The sequence below is a fragment of the Ptychodera flava genome, chromosome 4 (assembly GCF_041260155.1).
Source record: "Ptychodera flava strain L36383 chromosome 4, AS_Pfla_20210202, whole genome shotgun sequence".
NCBI lineage: Eukaryota > Metazoa > Hemichordata > Enteropneusta > Ptychoderidae > Ptychodera > Ptychodera flava.
This window is the reverse complement of record NC_091931.1, coordinates 21,834,232-21,850,724: the sequence shown is the minus strand read 5'-3', so window position 1 is coordinate 21,850,724 and position 16,493 is coordinate 21,834,232. Positions and strand designations below refer to the sequence as shown.

Sequence of the window (16,493 nt, the reverse complement as noted above, 5' to 3'; positions counted from 1 at the left end):
GTTGAAAGCTTCACTGAGGAAAGTTTGAACAAGTTCAAGTCTCACTTTCGCGGCGCATACTACCATATTGGAGTACAACAGAAAGACCTGTTGAATACAAACTATTATGATTGCATTCACTATCAAGTTTTATTATTATGATGTGCTAAGTGTCACTGAAAAAGATGTTCAATCTCCTTGTACACACTGTCTGCATTAACAGATGATAAGTGTCTTATGTTGTGAATATGCCTTAGGTACAGGTGTATTTTGTGAACATGCTTGTTTCATTCTACAGAATTAGAAAGGAAGTCTGTGTTAATAGCTGGTCATACATATTCATTCAAGACTTATCATTATACAACAGAGCGAACAAAGACACCATGTATGCTGATGCTGTATGTTCAAGGAATTTCATTGTCCTAGTATTGTTATTACTGTAAACCCCGACATCAAAAACATGCTCTTCAATGGAGGTTGAACGAAGCAAACAAACTCTCTGGTGCAAAACACTTGACCACCACCGAATAAAGTAACACTGTGACTGCCCCGTTTGATGAAACTTGTTTTATTTTTGAATTTTTCCCTACATGATACAAGACTAGTAAAGGGTATCAAGAGTGTAAGATTATGTACAGAATGAAAATCTAGCTAGCCTATACCACTCATGTTTTTTTCTCAATGTAAACAGCTCGCTCAGTCATAAATAACACTCATCAAATAAATTAAACATGACTCCCTTGGTCTCTATAACGGGCGGGGGAGGGGAGGGGGTCGAGACAGGAACATGAAACGGGGAGCCAGGGAGATTATACCACTTGTTCAGTAGGGGTTTTGCAAGCTTACACCGGAGAAAATGTCATGTGCGTTGAACAACACTGAAAATTGAATTGAGCGATCAGTTGTCTTGCTTTGTCAACGTGCACAGTGTAATTTACTATTTGAACTAGTACTACAGTACCACATCCATTTTGGTCCACAAACTAATATAGTAGTTGCATGAACTTGACTTTGATGAAATATTTGTTTAAAAAAATATTTGTTGAAAATTCAAAGTAAATCTTTACATTTGAGCCACACAGCAGGACCCTTTTAATGTTGAACCAGAAGACATCCCTGCATGTTGGCATAAATGATAAGGTCTCTCAACCTTCCAGGATTTCTCTGCTTCTTTCAGCCACTTTCAGCATTTCTTAAAATTTCATTAAGTCAGCCTTTTAACAACGTGTTTTATGTAAAATTGTAACAAGTCTGAGTGCCAACTCTTTGAGTATGTTTGCACATCAGACAGCCCTTTGGACATATATACCATGACAGAAATTGTGTTTACTGATAATTGAGAAATTTCTCCTGTCTATACTTGCCTCCACTCAAAGTCCTACTCTATGTCAGGCATGGGAAGCACTTTAACCAGGTCCTGAGACATCTGACAATGTACAAAGATTCTTCTTTTGGCCACAGAAAGCTCTGTACCCTACCCATTGTTTACTTTTGTGTATATGCAAGGCTTAGAGAGCACGGTTCCTAAGACTATGGTTGAATTTCATGATTTGGGTAAGCTTTGCAAACCACGGACCCCCCTCCCCTCCAACTTCCGATCTGAACAAATGGTACAAACTACATTACCCCTCCCAGGACCATATTCCTGTCATGATCCCCTCCCCTTATTATGAACTATCACAATATCATCTCCAAAGGGAGGGGGAATAAATGGGGGGGTTATGAATTTGCCAGTGTTTTCTCTATGAATTCTGAGTGGCACGACAGCATAAATGTATCAGAGTTAAGTGCAAATGTCTTCCGATGTATCTACATGTATTACTTAATGTTTTTTTGTTTTAAGTCGGGTGTGAAGACATCAAGATAACACAGTGTTAGACAAGTCCAACAGACTAAATGCTCTCTTGACATTGGCAGTAGACATAGTATTAAACTGTGTGTCATAAACCATCCTGTAACTGATTCTTACTACACTTCATGCACAGGGAAAGACAAAGTACAAAATAACAACAGGGGGGGGCAGAAAAAAAAGCCGTGCCTACTCACTCCGAAAGTGGGTGTCACCAAAACCCCAATTGTTTCAATGAAAAACAGTCCAGCAAAAATTTGCATAATTATAATCATATCTTTAATGAGAAACTGTTTAGTAACCAACACAATTTTTCGACAGCCAAATGAAATGGCACACCAGGGCTATTAGTATACATACACGTACAGTTCCAGTCTGGAGGGGCGAGGCATTGCAACTAGGAGCACATTGGGAACTCGGAGACCCATACTCTTAGGAAATGAAAGAAGACTTGTTTTGTCTAGCTTGTGAACAGTTTATATATCGTTTACACTTATAAATTACAATATCTGGCTTGTCCCCTGTCAGCACACACAGCGATATACGCACCCATACAGTTCACAGTTGACACGGATCAACTTTAGGCATCACTGAATGTCTCGTTCTCCAAAGCTGCTGCAGAAAGCTGCAACATTACATATATATACACACATATGCAATATGCATGTATCGTAGCAACGTCCAAAAATCAGAACATCTTCAGTTTCCAGGTCATAGGTCAAAGAGCAAGTCCATTGTGCTTGCAGCAGGTCAAAGAGTAGCCAAATTCAAGGGAACATTTAAGTATAAAGGATCTCCATAATTTGTGAAAGCTGTCCATTTCGTAACATAATGCGGCACAGTCAGTAAATATGACAATCTCACTGCCCCTAGGTATTTTTTTTTTCACTGACTATTATTCCTTGGGTTTGTTTTCATTTTTCCCGTGGAGCAGCTATCATAATGTGGCATCCATCCAACTTTGTTCCACTATGGCCGATACTCTCTTTTCGTATTCCCGTCTGTTTTCCTGGTACAACTGAGCTGCTTGACTATTTGCCGGGCTGTTGGGATTCGGCTCATCCAGAAGGGACTGCAACGGCACGGGACATAGGGGAGAGGGAAAAGAAAACAAACAAACAGAGAATAGCTGTCAGAAAAGTTGTTGCATATAGGCAATCTATGATGATGTCACACTATGCAATCTCAGCCTATACATTACATTTGGCATCTAACATAACTCAAGTGACATGACACTCTCGCTTGTATAATGATGGCCACCGGTATTTATCATTACATCATATTACATGTTAAAATACGGATAGTTTTCAATCGGATTCGAACCCACAACATACGGCATCAGTCGCCTAGCTGAGAGGCCTGAGACAGAACCAGTCGGCTAAATCTCCACTCCCAAAAAAGAGTGGTTCAATAGCCGGCTAAGTTGTTACATTTTTCTGACTGAGACCTTTCAACACGTTGTAGAGTTCGTGAAGCACTCACGCACGCATGCTCACTATCATACATCGCACATACACACTTTATCAAAGCGAAGAAACGAATTTCATCGCTTTAACTGGGCGAACGATAACCTCGGGGACAATTCTGTCCACCAGCAAAAAAATCGTTCAAGAGCTGTCATACAGGATGATAACAGTAATACATTTACCCTCTGTGAACATTTCATCTACCTCTGACGCACAGTGTTTTTTTCATAACTCATGAGATGTAGGGTTGACCAGTGGTAGTTTGCGGGGAATCCCAAAACTGACTTAAGGTAGCGGTAAAGGCTAGAGCGTCAGTTATAAACTTCAATAAAACTATTAAAACATGAAAGTAGTCAACATTCTCTGTGGAATAAAAAAAACTAGACATTTGGGGTCATAAGCATTGCAGAGTTATAGCCCATTGAAACTTCTGAAAAACGGACCAAATAAGAGGAAGTTGGGGAGTCCTTAGTGTATTAACTATGGTAGAGGTCCCCTAGCTTTTAAAAAAAAGTTTGAAAAGGGAAAGTCATTTTTTACTGTTTTTAGGAATGTTTGACAAGGCAGTGCTTGCATTCAGAATGCGTGACTGCTATTATAAATGCATTTTTAGATTTTTTGAGTGTCAAAGAGGTGTCAAAAGTGAGATTAACCAAAAAGACTGCTCTTTGACTTCAAAAGAGGGGTGCAAATATGGCTTGTTTTCAACAATTTTGACAGAATAACAGTTTTCCTACATAATGTTATACCAATTAAATCCAACCTTTGAAATGAGATATGGACATGGAATTTTTACAGCCTATTGACAAGGTTACAGATAAGATTTGTACGGCACAATTTTCCTATATTTGAAGTACTTTTTGAAAAATCACATTTTGAAATTTGAAAGAATTTTTAATAATTTTTTGATATGTAAACCCATGTAAAATCATAAAAACAAATTTTATTTACAAATCCTGCCGTACAAATCTTACAATCAATAGTGTCAACATATTTATAACTAATTTGGTAATATTAATTTATTATTAAATTCAAAGATGTAAAAAAATATGAAAAATTAAATTTTAATATTGATTGGTGTCATATTTCAAAATCATGGCTACAAATATACAATTTTTATATCCTTTTGAGAAAGTATTAACTAAGGGAGTTATCCTGAAAATTTGAACTAAATATCTTGATTCTAACACTTGAAACTTGACATTAACTCTGAGAAAAGAATTGGTGCAAAAATAGCCTTTACCGCTACCTTAAGGTAAACAGATATTCAGACTCTCAAATTTCTACAATTCTTTTCTGATCTACCACTTGTGGGGGCTAATTTTAAAGCTCTTGGAGAATAAAAGACTTTCACCGGCTTTTTCAGAAACCCAAAATTTAATATTTTCCCCCATAGAGTTAATACAGGAATGGCAGCCATTTTGAATTTCAAATATTGCAAAATGTTGGGTGATTTGTTTCGCTAGTTCCAAACTTTGCATGGTGACCCCCAATTTTTAATGTTGATTTGATGAGAGAATGGTTCACAGTTTCATTCAGAAAAGTTTGTGCAAAAATTTTAAGTCTTTAGCTTTTGAGGCACATGCTAACTTAAATAGAAATCTTTGAGAAAAATTGTACACAGAGAAATCCACAAAGAGAAAAGTTCTAAGAGGTGGGTAGGGCACACCAAGAGCAATGTTTCAACGACTGACAAAAAGTCGAAGTTCATAACATGGTTCTAAAATGGTGCCCACCGACAAGTCCACTAGCTTTCAAAAATTCACTCAGGTAGACCCGCTGGAAACTTTCAACCTACCTGTATTGACGTTAATATTGCTGACACATCGTAAGTGGGGCTCCAACGATTTTGTAGGATATCCAAACATATGCTACCGTCTGCATAAACTGTAAGGAGGAGAAATAAGAAAGAGGGCTGACTTTGTGAATTCTATACTTCTGTCACAGCAAACTTTTCCATTTGTAAAGCAGAACTTCTGCACTTGAAATATTTCCAAATATGTAAACAATGTTTTTTTTCTCAAAGGGACAAGTTCTTTTTTTTTTCCTGGGCCTGACCCTGAGTGACTTAAACAGACTGACAATCAAATTGGCACAATTGGATGATTAATTAAGCTCCTAGGTGCCAACTATTTCACAATCTACAAGTACTTGAGATCATCGCAAAAAGAAAATCCCTTATAGGATTTTAGTTTAATCATCATTGCCTTGTGGGAACTACCATTTTCACCAAGTACAGATACATGTCAACACAACAGACAAAGCAGATGAGTTTTCCCCCGTTATTTCACAGCTCTTTTGTTTGAAGGAACACATAAAATTTCTCATACATACACACTGAAATGCAAACATTCACTTGAATAGCGATGCAAAGATGGGTTTGTCAGATATCAATGTTGCCTGTTTACTTGATTCATTCTGAAAGACTTGTGGCAATGAGTGACAATACACAAAATCTTTCAAAAAATTACTTTTACTGCACATTAAAATTTAGAACACAGAAATTCTAAGAGATATTTGGCTTGTATCTATTCTCATTTTTAATGTCTTTGTTCCAACAGACAATACCTGAAGGCCATGATACTATTTTCATTATGTTTCAATAGGAATCAGGCAAACAGGCAGAGATATATGCAAATCATCTGTTATTCGATTTGCAAACCCAAATCAATATCATCAATACAATAACTAGTAACGCTGTAGGTCAGAAGTCATCAACTCTACCTATAAATATGACATGATAACTTTGACGTTAAAAGACATAAATGATCACAGCATGAACGTAAACTATGCCAACTATGCTAGTCAAAACAACAATGAACTGTGACACATGACCGATCACATGATTGTCTTTTTTTCTATTATTCTTTCAAACAATATGGCTACTTCATTTTGTGAACACTCTTCATGATTTCAATGATCACTCTTTCGGTAAACAATATATGTCGCACGCAAACTACTCATTTCGGAGAATAATTTTCAAGACAACGATTTCACGAGACAAATTCGAACGGTTAACGGAAGTGACTGAAATAGCAATTGAGCTGGAACAAGAAAGTGAACAGATTACTGAATGGTCACACACGACATTGATAGTATAGGTATACAAACAAAGTGTATTGACCCTATCCAGTGCCCCGTGGTCATACGTTTTATAATTTATGTAGCCTAAATAACATGCATTATATTATGGTCAGTTTGTTCAGGAAGACCTTTTCAGGTCAAATTATTTGAAATTAGCATACTGTATGAGCCAAGGCACAATGAAGACCACTGTGATACACATAATGTTGTGATTTGAACAATCCCTATAAGTGATTTGAACAATCGCTATAAGGGTCAAGTCAATAAAAATCACAGAATTTACAATGCCCTATACCTGACAAGACAGGGAAAATCAAGCCCAAATCATGTTTTGGAGGCTTTTTACCAATTTCATCTGACTGCGATAAGACCCTTGCTCAACAACGATTTAAAGTCTACTGATGCTGCTGTCTACACATGACTGAAAGAATCAAATCTCTGATCTGAGAAGTTCAACTCTGGAATGTAGTCAACAAAGAGGAGAGGCATTCGCCACAAGTTCAAGGATAAGTCTAATCGACAGGTGTACAGAAATAGACCACAAAACTTTTTGGTAAGATTGAGGAATACCAGATCAACACCAAGCCATACAACAATTCACCCCAACATGCACCGTACAGGGTGGGTTTCAATATGTCCTTATGAAAGGAATGGTAAGAGAAAGGAAATTACCAGTGAAACACAGGATTGAACCTGCTGCTCAGTTCCTCTATTCTAACACAGCGCAAACTGCGTGTCAATTCAGAAGAAACCACACCTCCTGCATCCTTACAATTTGAAATGTGAACAATGGCAAGATTCAAAATGAACCCAATCTATAACTGTCCACAGAATATGATGGTGACATTATTGCCTTAGAGATTTGCATAAAGTCGTCACGATTATTGTTGCATGTCCTTCTCGGAGGACACGGTCTTCTGGACTTAAAAGAAAAATTTATGATGGGGAAGAAAAAGATCAAATAGTGATTGGGAAAATTGAGGAATGAGACTTTAGCCTATAAAACAGAATATCAATGAAAGCCTCAAGTCAATTGTCCAAGTTTCTCTGAAGCGGCCAAGGTAAATAATATGATATTGGATTTTGATCTCAACTTTGGTATGAGGGATCATAAAGTGTATGAAATGTGGTACTTTCTATCCTGTGAACGTTTCACTGTTACATTGCCTATATGAATTCAAAGCACTGAACCTTGCAGAAGAAATTATACTTTTGCTCTCTCTGATGGCAACAGAAAAATCTCGATTAAAGCATGCAGTCTCCTGTCCAAACAGGCAGCTTTAAAGTCACTTCCTGACATACGCTCATATCAAAGCACATCAAATGACAAGATGTGTTATTCACTGTGGTATGTGGGAAACTCTGTCTGGTTAACAAGATATTTTTGTCTTTTGTAAAGTGTGAATAGGATTCTGTTCTGGTTCACAGCAGGTAGAATATTTAGCTGTCAGCCGTGCAACCTTGCTTGCCGATATGTTAAATGTGGGTCAAACCCTACCATAGGGTACGGTGGGGTAAAACTGAATGCCAGTTCGGCGAAAGTGCTCAAAGAAATACACAATTTCAACAGATGCTTTGCTGTCACATAACTCCAATTTTTTTCCTGATGCTGTGGAAGCCAAAACATGGTGGCAACAGTCCAAGAATATACGAGGGCCTCTTACAAACAAGTATTTTAATGCTTGCTCTCTTTTCATTCTATTTCCGAAGACTTGCTTACAACACAGCCACAGCATCAAGGGTGGGAAAATCACATGTAAGCACCCTTGTCATTGAGCACTTGACACTTTAATTATGGAGGCAACTACTTTACACATTAATTCATCTATGTTATGAACTTCCACTTGAAGTAATGTGCTTATTTGCCACACACAAACGAGCACTCTCTCAAAATGGCCCTGCTGAAGGCCCATCTGATAACATGTCAACTCACCATTTGGATGAAACATTTAGAAAATAAACCGAACTGTAGGTGGTTTGTTTGGATATTCTTCTGTAAATTCTATTTGTAATTTAAAAGTACCTGCAAGAAAGAAAACAGCAAGAAAATGGCATGTTATTCACTTGCAAAAGTTGGTGGAGAAGATACAATTTACAGCGACAACATGCCTGTATTGGGGCCAACAACCAAGTACTTTTTTCCTTGTGCTTTACACCTTTGAGAATTCTTGAGCAATCTCATCAGGAGAAACGGTAAATACTTGATGTATTTACTTTCTTGGCTGATATTGTACATTATTTTCTTTATGAGCTAGCAGTTCAGAAGTATTCCAAAACAACATGCTACCCAATGGTAACTCATTTTTGATATGGCTCCCTTTTTTGGGTGTTAGGTTCGGTTACAATGTATCTCACATCCTACATGACATCCCCCACCCATCCCACTCCCTGTAAATTCAACCTATGATGTGCTTCCAATTTGAATTGTTCCAAAAACCACAGTTAGCATTTTACTAGGCACAATAATAAAAGTAAATGGTTGGACAGCCCCGGCCACAAACCCTCATACCTAGGCAGTATAACAATATCAATAATCAGTCCTCCCTGTTTTCAAACTCTTGAAATCTCATTACAGTATCACAGTCAGAGGAAAACCATTCTTTTTATGTAGATAACAGAATCACATAGATGGCACCGTCTCCCAATGTGACCTTCAAAAATCCTGCTACATGGATCATTACAGTGGACAGCTCAATGCACACAACATTTGAAATACATGTATCAGAGTCCCTTAGTATAATTGAAAACAGACATCAAATACTTGTACGGCCCTGAACTGAAAAGAAAAATGCCATAAAATTCCCTTTGGTTGAAAGTTTATGAGAACGATAAAAGACCAGACAAGTTTGCCGACGAATTTGTACTTACCATCTTCAAAAGGTGTATCATGAGGCCTGAAAGAGAAAACAGAGGTGGGTTAGGTTACTTGCCAACTTCAGCATGTTGAGGAAAACACTACCAGAAGATAATGTTTCATAGTTCTGCTTTGTGAGCATGTACCCTACTTTGTGTATGAATTAAAGCGTGTGTGTGTGTGTTGGAATGTTGTCTACGCTTGTACATGTGTGATGAGCATGACATGTTTTTCAAGCTGAAGGTCTGTCTTTGCGTCAAATATGAAAATTTTAACACATGATAAATTCCTCTACACCCATTAAATTCGGTCAGGTCCGGTACAAAAGAAATGTTTGTCACTTCCTTGTAGAAAACTGGCCGCTTTACAGACCTACATGGCACTGCACTGCATTTTATGTTGAAACTATTAACGTTGGAGCTTTGAGCAGTGCTGATTGTGAAAGACGAGCCAGCAAACGCAACATCAATGGCACATCATACCTCAAATACAAAATTTTGCAAAATGTTAAAGATGGTAAACTGGGTCTTAGATTTGATACCACGCTAAAGCTAACATGGAAAAGTGGCTTAGATTTGGTGTGGTGAACATACTTGCATGCATGCACCAGTGTGCGCTCCAGGATTGTAAATCTACACAATGTAAGGCTGTTTCATGGATTGGAATAAACTGGCAATTTACAGACATTTGCTTAATCAATCACTACAATCCTACATAACTTTCATGGGTAATTGGAATCAATTCTATAACATTTAAAAAATGTTGCTTTAAAAGTAAGGCTGTTCAACATGTGAATACTCCAATTTTGGTCTAGAGATATGTGCCACCTCACAAACAGTTCATACTGAACAACAACAAGAAGGTAGCTTGATTAAGATTTTCAAAGGGCCAGTGGCGGTAAATTTTGACGATTTTTTCACTATTTTTACTTTTAATATCAACTACTGTTTCTTGTTCTACTCCCGAAAGCATGTTGAGATACACAGTATTCAGTTTGTCAAGTCAGCTTTTACATGTGCAGACTGCATTGTTATTATGGACAAGTGAATTCCGGTCCACATAAGAATTCAAATGAAAACAATAACAGCACATTTTTCATGTTATAGACCAGGGATCACTTTGGGGCGCGATAACGCGATATTTACGCTCAAAAATCAGAAAAATCGCATTCAGAAAAATCAATTGGGCAAAAAAGTCGCGCCGATAATTCAAATGGCGCGTACGTGATACCTTTACGCGATCTAAATTCATCGGTAACATTTGGCAGGTTTTCAGTACAGAACAACTCATTGTGTCGCCGTAGAGAGCACTATAATTACGCTAGAAAAAAGCTGTTGCAGAGTTACCCGTTTCAACAGCGTTTGTGATTGGTTGCCAACAGGCAGTTTTGCGTTCATTGACAAATCATTGGAGTCAATACAGCAAGTGTTCATTGCTGATGTACAGTGTGTTGTCGTCGCTCAAAATGGTGCTTTCAAAGGAACATTCGTGTCCAGTACGAGTGGTAGTGCGAAGAAAAAACGAAAATGCACTATTCTGGACTACTGTACTTCCGTTACTCCTGCACTATAAAGTATGGATTTGATCGCCTCCGATTACAACTACACTCAGTGTGACAGTTTTCAGACAGGGTGGTGAATTTCGCCCAAAGCCGTTTCATAAATGACCAGCAATACGAAATCTTATTACCATACCCTTCGAAACTTTATTGTGTTTATCCGCAAACTGTTAACACCGACAGAAGTGGCATTTAGGGGGTCAAAGTTGCCAAATTTTTGCCCCCATGTTGAGTGTGTGTAATCGGATGTCGTATTTTGAATGTGATAAGGGGCTAAATATAGTTATTTTGAAACTTCGAACCCCGATTTTCAATTTCGATGTGTTTAGAAAACTATATGGAAATATTTCGTGATAATTAGTTACGTTTAATCCATGGACGACGCAACTATATTTCAACGTGTATAGCGCTGCTAGATATCGGACACGGGCTGTCCCTGTGTGTTGCGTTCGACACCTCGTACCGTACGGTGTGGCTAACTTTACCAAGTTTGTAGCCCGAAATAGCTTTTACCAAAAAAATCCAAAACGGGACGGCAGCGTCACGTGACTTAATATGCTGTAGCATGACTTGTAAAACGCTATCAAAACGGAGCGAAGTGAGTATAACGAACAGCATGTCATTAAATGTCTGAAAACTCAGGTCGTCCGAAAACTGACTCACTGAGTGTATTGTTATGCAAATTAACCAATATGCAGAAAATCAGGGAAAGTTAGGTCCGGTTCCCACAGACTTTGAAATTCTCCCACTGTTTTTTTTCATGTGCGATTTTATCTCATGCCGTTCTTGAGCCAGGGTAATCCCTGTAGACGCTCTATTGACAGACTAAATAGTCTGTGTTTCAACATGCATTGGAAAGTAGAACAAGAACTTACAATAGTAATTCAAAACAAAAATAAAGAAAAAATCATAAGTTGTCGAAACTAGCCCTTTAAGGGTAAGTGTTAAAGTGATCAGGAAACAATCTATTTATAACAAAACAGAGAAAACATTCATACTATAGATTTCTTACAAATCCAAGAAAATACAGTTAACTGTAATCAAATTCATACTGCCATAGATGTAAATAAAGGAACCATAGGAACTGTAACTGTTGATGACTCTTGTTTTTATTATAATCCTGGTAAACAAGTCTATTTTCTTATTTCTCTCCAAAACATATGCTGAAATAGTAACTATAAACCAGTGGCTTTGTTAAAGGGGGGAAGGGGGGGGAATGGTAAATGATTTGGACCCCCTCTACCATTTCTGCTGTCCCCTTACAATCTGTAATCTGATTGCATTGATACACCAAGGGGAACTCCAATGACATTTACCTGCTTACCGCCCTACCGCCCTAACCAAAACATCACAATCACAACATGTAGTGTTACAATATGTAATGTTATTGTTGCCGGGCAAATTCAAGTCAGGACTACAATTCATTTGTCATTGACAATGAAGGACATCACAAGAATACAAGTTGTGTTGGGAGGTTCAGAATATGAGATGTGTTGACATGATAATTTGGGTGCAGTGCATGAAACTGTATCGGATGACTGAAACAAAAACGACCTCAAAACACACAAAAAGGTTATTTACAGCTAGTGGGGCTTGGATTCTTGGGCATAAAAATCAACAAAATATACTCATCAACTCTGCTCTGTAGTTATAACTGATAACATCGAAAAGGAAAAATTCCTAGAGTCTTAAAACAATGCTATTAGAATGTACATTTATATATCAGTGATAATTCTCTCTTCATAAATACTATGAATCTATTATGACAACAATGTCCTGTTTTAAAAATAGATAATGATTTACATCAACAGAGATAGTTTCCTGAGATTTTGTCTCGTTTTATGGCCAACAAAGACACTGCACATTTAATACATGAAAGACAAGTTCCCCATCGTCTCAGGGGAAATGAAACGCACATACAGGGCAGCTTTAGTGAACAGTACCTGCAGAGTAATAATTCAGGATGAGGGAATGCTAATTTGCTAACCGGGCATGTAAAGGCATGTGTCTGGTATGCAAATGGCGCTATTCCTAATTGTGCATTTTATATTTAAATGTAGATCTTTTAAAACAAAATGTTACACTACCCAAGCGTATCGCTCTACACAGTATCTACGGATCTCCAGTCAATCTTGAGGTGTTTTTTTCACCAGTGAGACTGCACAGACATCACTGTTTTGTAGTGTACATCAGTACAAATACCATGGAAAGTACTGATCAGCATTGCCCTCTCTACCAAAGCTCATAGACTTACATGACCAGGCTAGTACATGTACACAAGTGTGTCTATTAGTTTGTGAATTATTCAGCTTGTACCAACACTGTAAATGTTGACTCGTGGGCTGGTGGAAACAAAGTCTTGACTACTCATCTTTATTTTGGCTTCTAGCCTATGCCTTGAAGCTTGTGGATCTGAAAAATCATACGCTCACCCTAGAGTAATCTGTGTTGTTGCCATGAGTGTCTCTTACAAAAGTGGTAATGCTGCATCAGTCAAATAGGAAAATTGGTTTACATTGACAATATTTGTAATCAGCATGACTGTTGCTACAAAGATGACACAGATATGAAACCACAATGAGAGTCCCTAAGGTGTAACTTTGACCTACATTTTGTTTGAGTAGTAAAAGTCCAAAAGAACTTGAGCAGATATTTGTTGACCCTCAGATTCAGAAAATTCTTGTAAATATTTTTGTGAGCATATTCACTGGTAATTGCCTATGGTGCTACTTAACAGCATTATCAATTTGACCTTACTGAAGTGAATACACTTGGGGAACATGCCAAAGCCGATACTTGTTGAAATTGTTAATTACACATTATGGATGTATCTTCAAGTGTCATATTTTCCCTTAGCCAGTTAAAACCTATCCAAAATCTTTCATCTGAGTGTACATTTGAACAAAAAACGCACAAAGATATTTGGACACTTGATTGGCTTGAAAGTGAAAGCAAGTTATAAATTGAGACAAGTTAATATTTGAAGTGACAAGATTTCAGAAACACGGATTTCACAGATTGGAAGAAAACTCAAGTGCATGAGACTTCTTTTGTTTGTTTATCAAATAAAACTGTTGCAGGCTATGGCAATGTTTACAAACACAATTTAGGGAAGTGGTTGGGCATGTGTTTTGGGAGGGGAGACGTTGGTCATGTGTTTTGGAACTTCCTTGATATGTTTAGACTTGCTGAGATACAAACTACAATTCAACATAAAACTGGTTTCATGTGCAAGTGGTAATGTTATTAAAACTATAAGTCAGGTAAATCATAATATGGAGAAAACACTAGGTAATGACTGACAAAATGGGGGGAGAGGGTTTTTCCCACTGTTCATAGGGGTGTAGGTGAACATCATCTCTAGCAAGGGCAAAAATTACAGAATCCAAGTCTATCTTGGAAAATGCTTGACTGTATGCATTGCAATTCACAGCAACAGTAGCCTTGAAGATGGATATCAATTATCATATACCAGTGGTATAGAAACCACGCTGACACACAGAAGTAACGTACTTTGTACTTCGCTTTAGTTCACACAACAATTTACCTGTGTTTGTAAACAACGACGAAAAACGGAACAACTAAAATGAGCATGTGCACCCAATTGGCACGGCAGTTGTTGTAACTTGTAGAATCCAGTTATTTGACATATATATTGCGTGACCGAAACAAAATTACAGAAATGGGCCTCCCCCACAAATGAATGAGAAATATAGACATGAGACACGACGAACAGGCGGAAACGAGGGATTAGCAATATGAAAGTCACTATTCTCTATGACCAAAAAACCTCCAAGGAAGTGCATGTGACTCAACAAGAAAGTTTGTAAACACTGCGTCACACAAAGTCACCAGTTCCACGGACGTCACATACCTATCTAGGACATCACGTTACGACACTGCACGAAGACAAGAATGAAAAGACGGAAAAAAGAGGAAGTAGTGCTGGTGATGAGTTCTTTTGTTGAAGCACAATATTCTTATATTAACATCGAAGTCGTTAGGCTTTCGTCATGTTGTAAAAATCCAGCACAACACAACGTAAACAAAATAGCTGTGTCAACAAATTATCCATCCGTTCTGACGCACGACTCGCCTGTGTTCAAAGTGCAAAACAACAGCAGACGAACAAATGGGAGCTTCTAACGACTGAAGCAATTACGAGCGTAATACAATGGATTAGAGACCCCTATCCGTCGCTAAACTACATTTTGAATTTATTTGAGCTAGCAAAGACAGCGGAGGCCTAGCTTGGGCTGTAGCAATGCTCCAATTATTCCGCAAAGTTAGTTGTGATTGTGCAACGCCAGTTGGTGAAGACTCACCCAAATATGACGGCATTCCATAGCATAATGTTATTTTCTGACGGTGCACCGCTGACACCCGCTGGAGGGTCTTCTTGTAACCTGTGTAGTGACACAGTAAAATATAACATTGATAAAGTATATCGCAAGAAATCTCATAAAGTGACGTGACATAATTGAACCGACAGGAGTCCGCCATGTTGGTTTTCCCTCTGGTTCTACTGCACCGGTCAAAACAAACAGCAAACACAATACAGAATTCGATTTTACTATTGTATTCTTACCTTTTAAAATCCCTCATTAACCGCCTTCTAGCAGGAGTTGACATTGTGAAGTAAACCAAACCTTAAAACTTCTAAATTATGGCCCAGTTGATGTGTAAATTACAAATAAAATACGTGAATTTCCTTCTATCTCTCCTCTATTACTCAGAAAACCCGTTGTGGAGTGTGACGTCATGCATCCGGGCAGTTTCTTTGTGTTAAATACCTAAACGTCATTTACCCACAATGCACCATGAATTCTCTAGACAACAAAGAGGGCGTGTCGATATGGTGAGGCTATGAATGCATGAGGAGGGAGTATGACGATTGCATCATTTGTGCTCGAGGTGACACTGTGATCGAGCCTCTTGACCGGTATGGATGGGCTCATACTCTTATTAAGTAATTCAAATCATGGCTTCGCAAACCGGAAATCGTAAACCTAAACTTTAATATTTATTCAAAGTGTGAAAGTGGAAATAAATGAAAAGAGTCCAAAAATTTTAATTTGTTGTAATCAATAAAGACAAAGCACAGCGACTCCGGCAATCATTTTTTTCGTTGTTTTTAGCATGTCTGTTTGTTTATGTTTGGCCTTCTCTTTCTTCTATTTTCTGTGTGTAGAATGATAGTGGTGTTTAGATTGTGTTGCGTATTTTGTTAAAATACAGAGGTCAACGTTCTCGATCTCACCCCCTACCTAGTATATGCATGTACCTTTCCTCTCAGTCGCCTATGCGCACTCGCGATACCTCTAAAGTTTACAGCAACCGTGTCTGTGAATTTTTTGCAAGACTTAGGGACTGGTCAGTTTCTTCGGCCGGAGGGGGGCCGGTGGATTATTTTTTGCCGACGTCAAAAAGTGGCTGACCCCCCTATTCCAAATTTTGAAAACAGGGTGACCCCCCTATCCCAAATTTCGAAAACAGGGTGACCCCCCCCCGCGACAACAGTAAAACAAAAGGTGGACATGAAATATATATATATATATTTACATACATTTATATTTTAACAGTCATTCTGTGTTTTAATGAAATTGTTGACATGTCAGTTGTAAGATAGGAATTTCAAAGTGTCAATCTTGAAGTTTGAATACAGTACATTTTGAATGAGTTGTGAATGTATTTCACATTTTC

General features: G+C 38.0%; 1 protein-coding gene across 1 annotated transcript; it reads right to left on the bottom strand.

Moving 5' to 3' along the window:
- Positions 1-531: 531 nt before the first annotated feature.
- LOC139131175 (ubiquitin-conjugating enzyme E2 A-like) lies at positions 532-15,562 on the bottom strand. The gene is given in 6 exon segments (XM_070697146.1): positions 532-2,900; positions 5,093-5,181; positions 8,312-8,401; positions 9,247-9,272; positions 15,116-15,196; positions 15,379-15,562. Coding segments are annotated over 6 exon segments (465 nt in total). The 5' UTR covers positions 15,423-15,562; the 3' UTR covers positions 532-2,765.
- Positions 15,563-16,493: the final 931 nt, after the last annotated feature.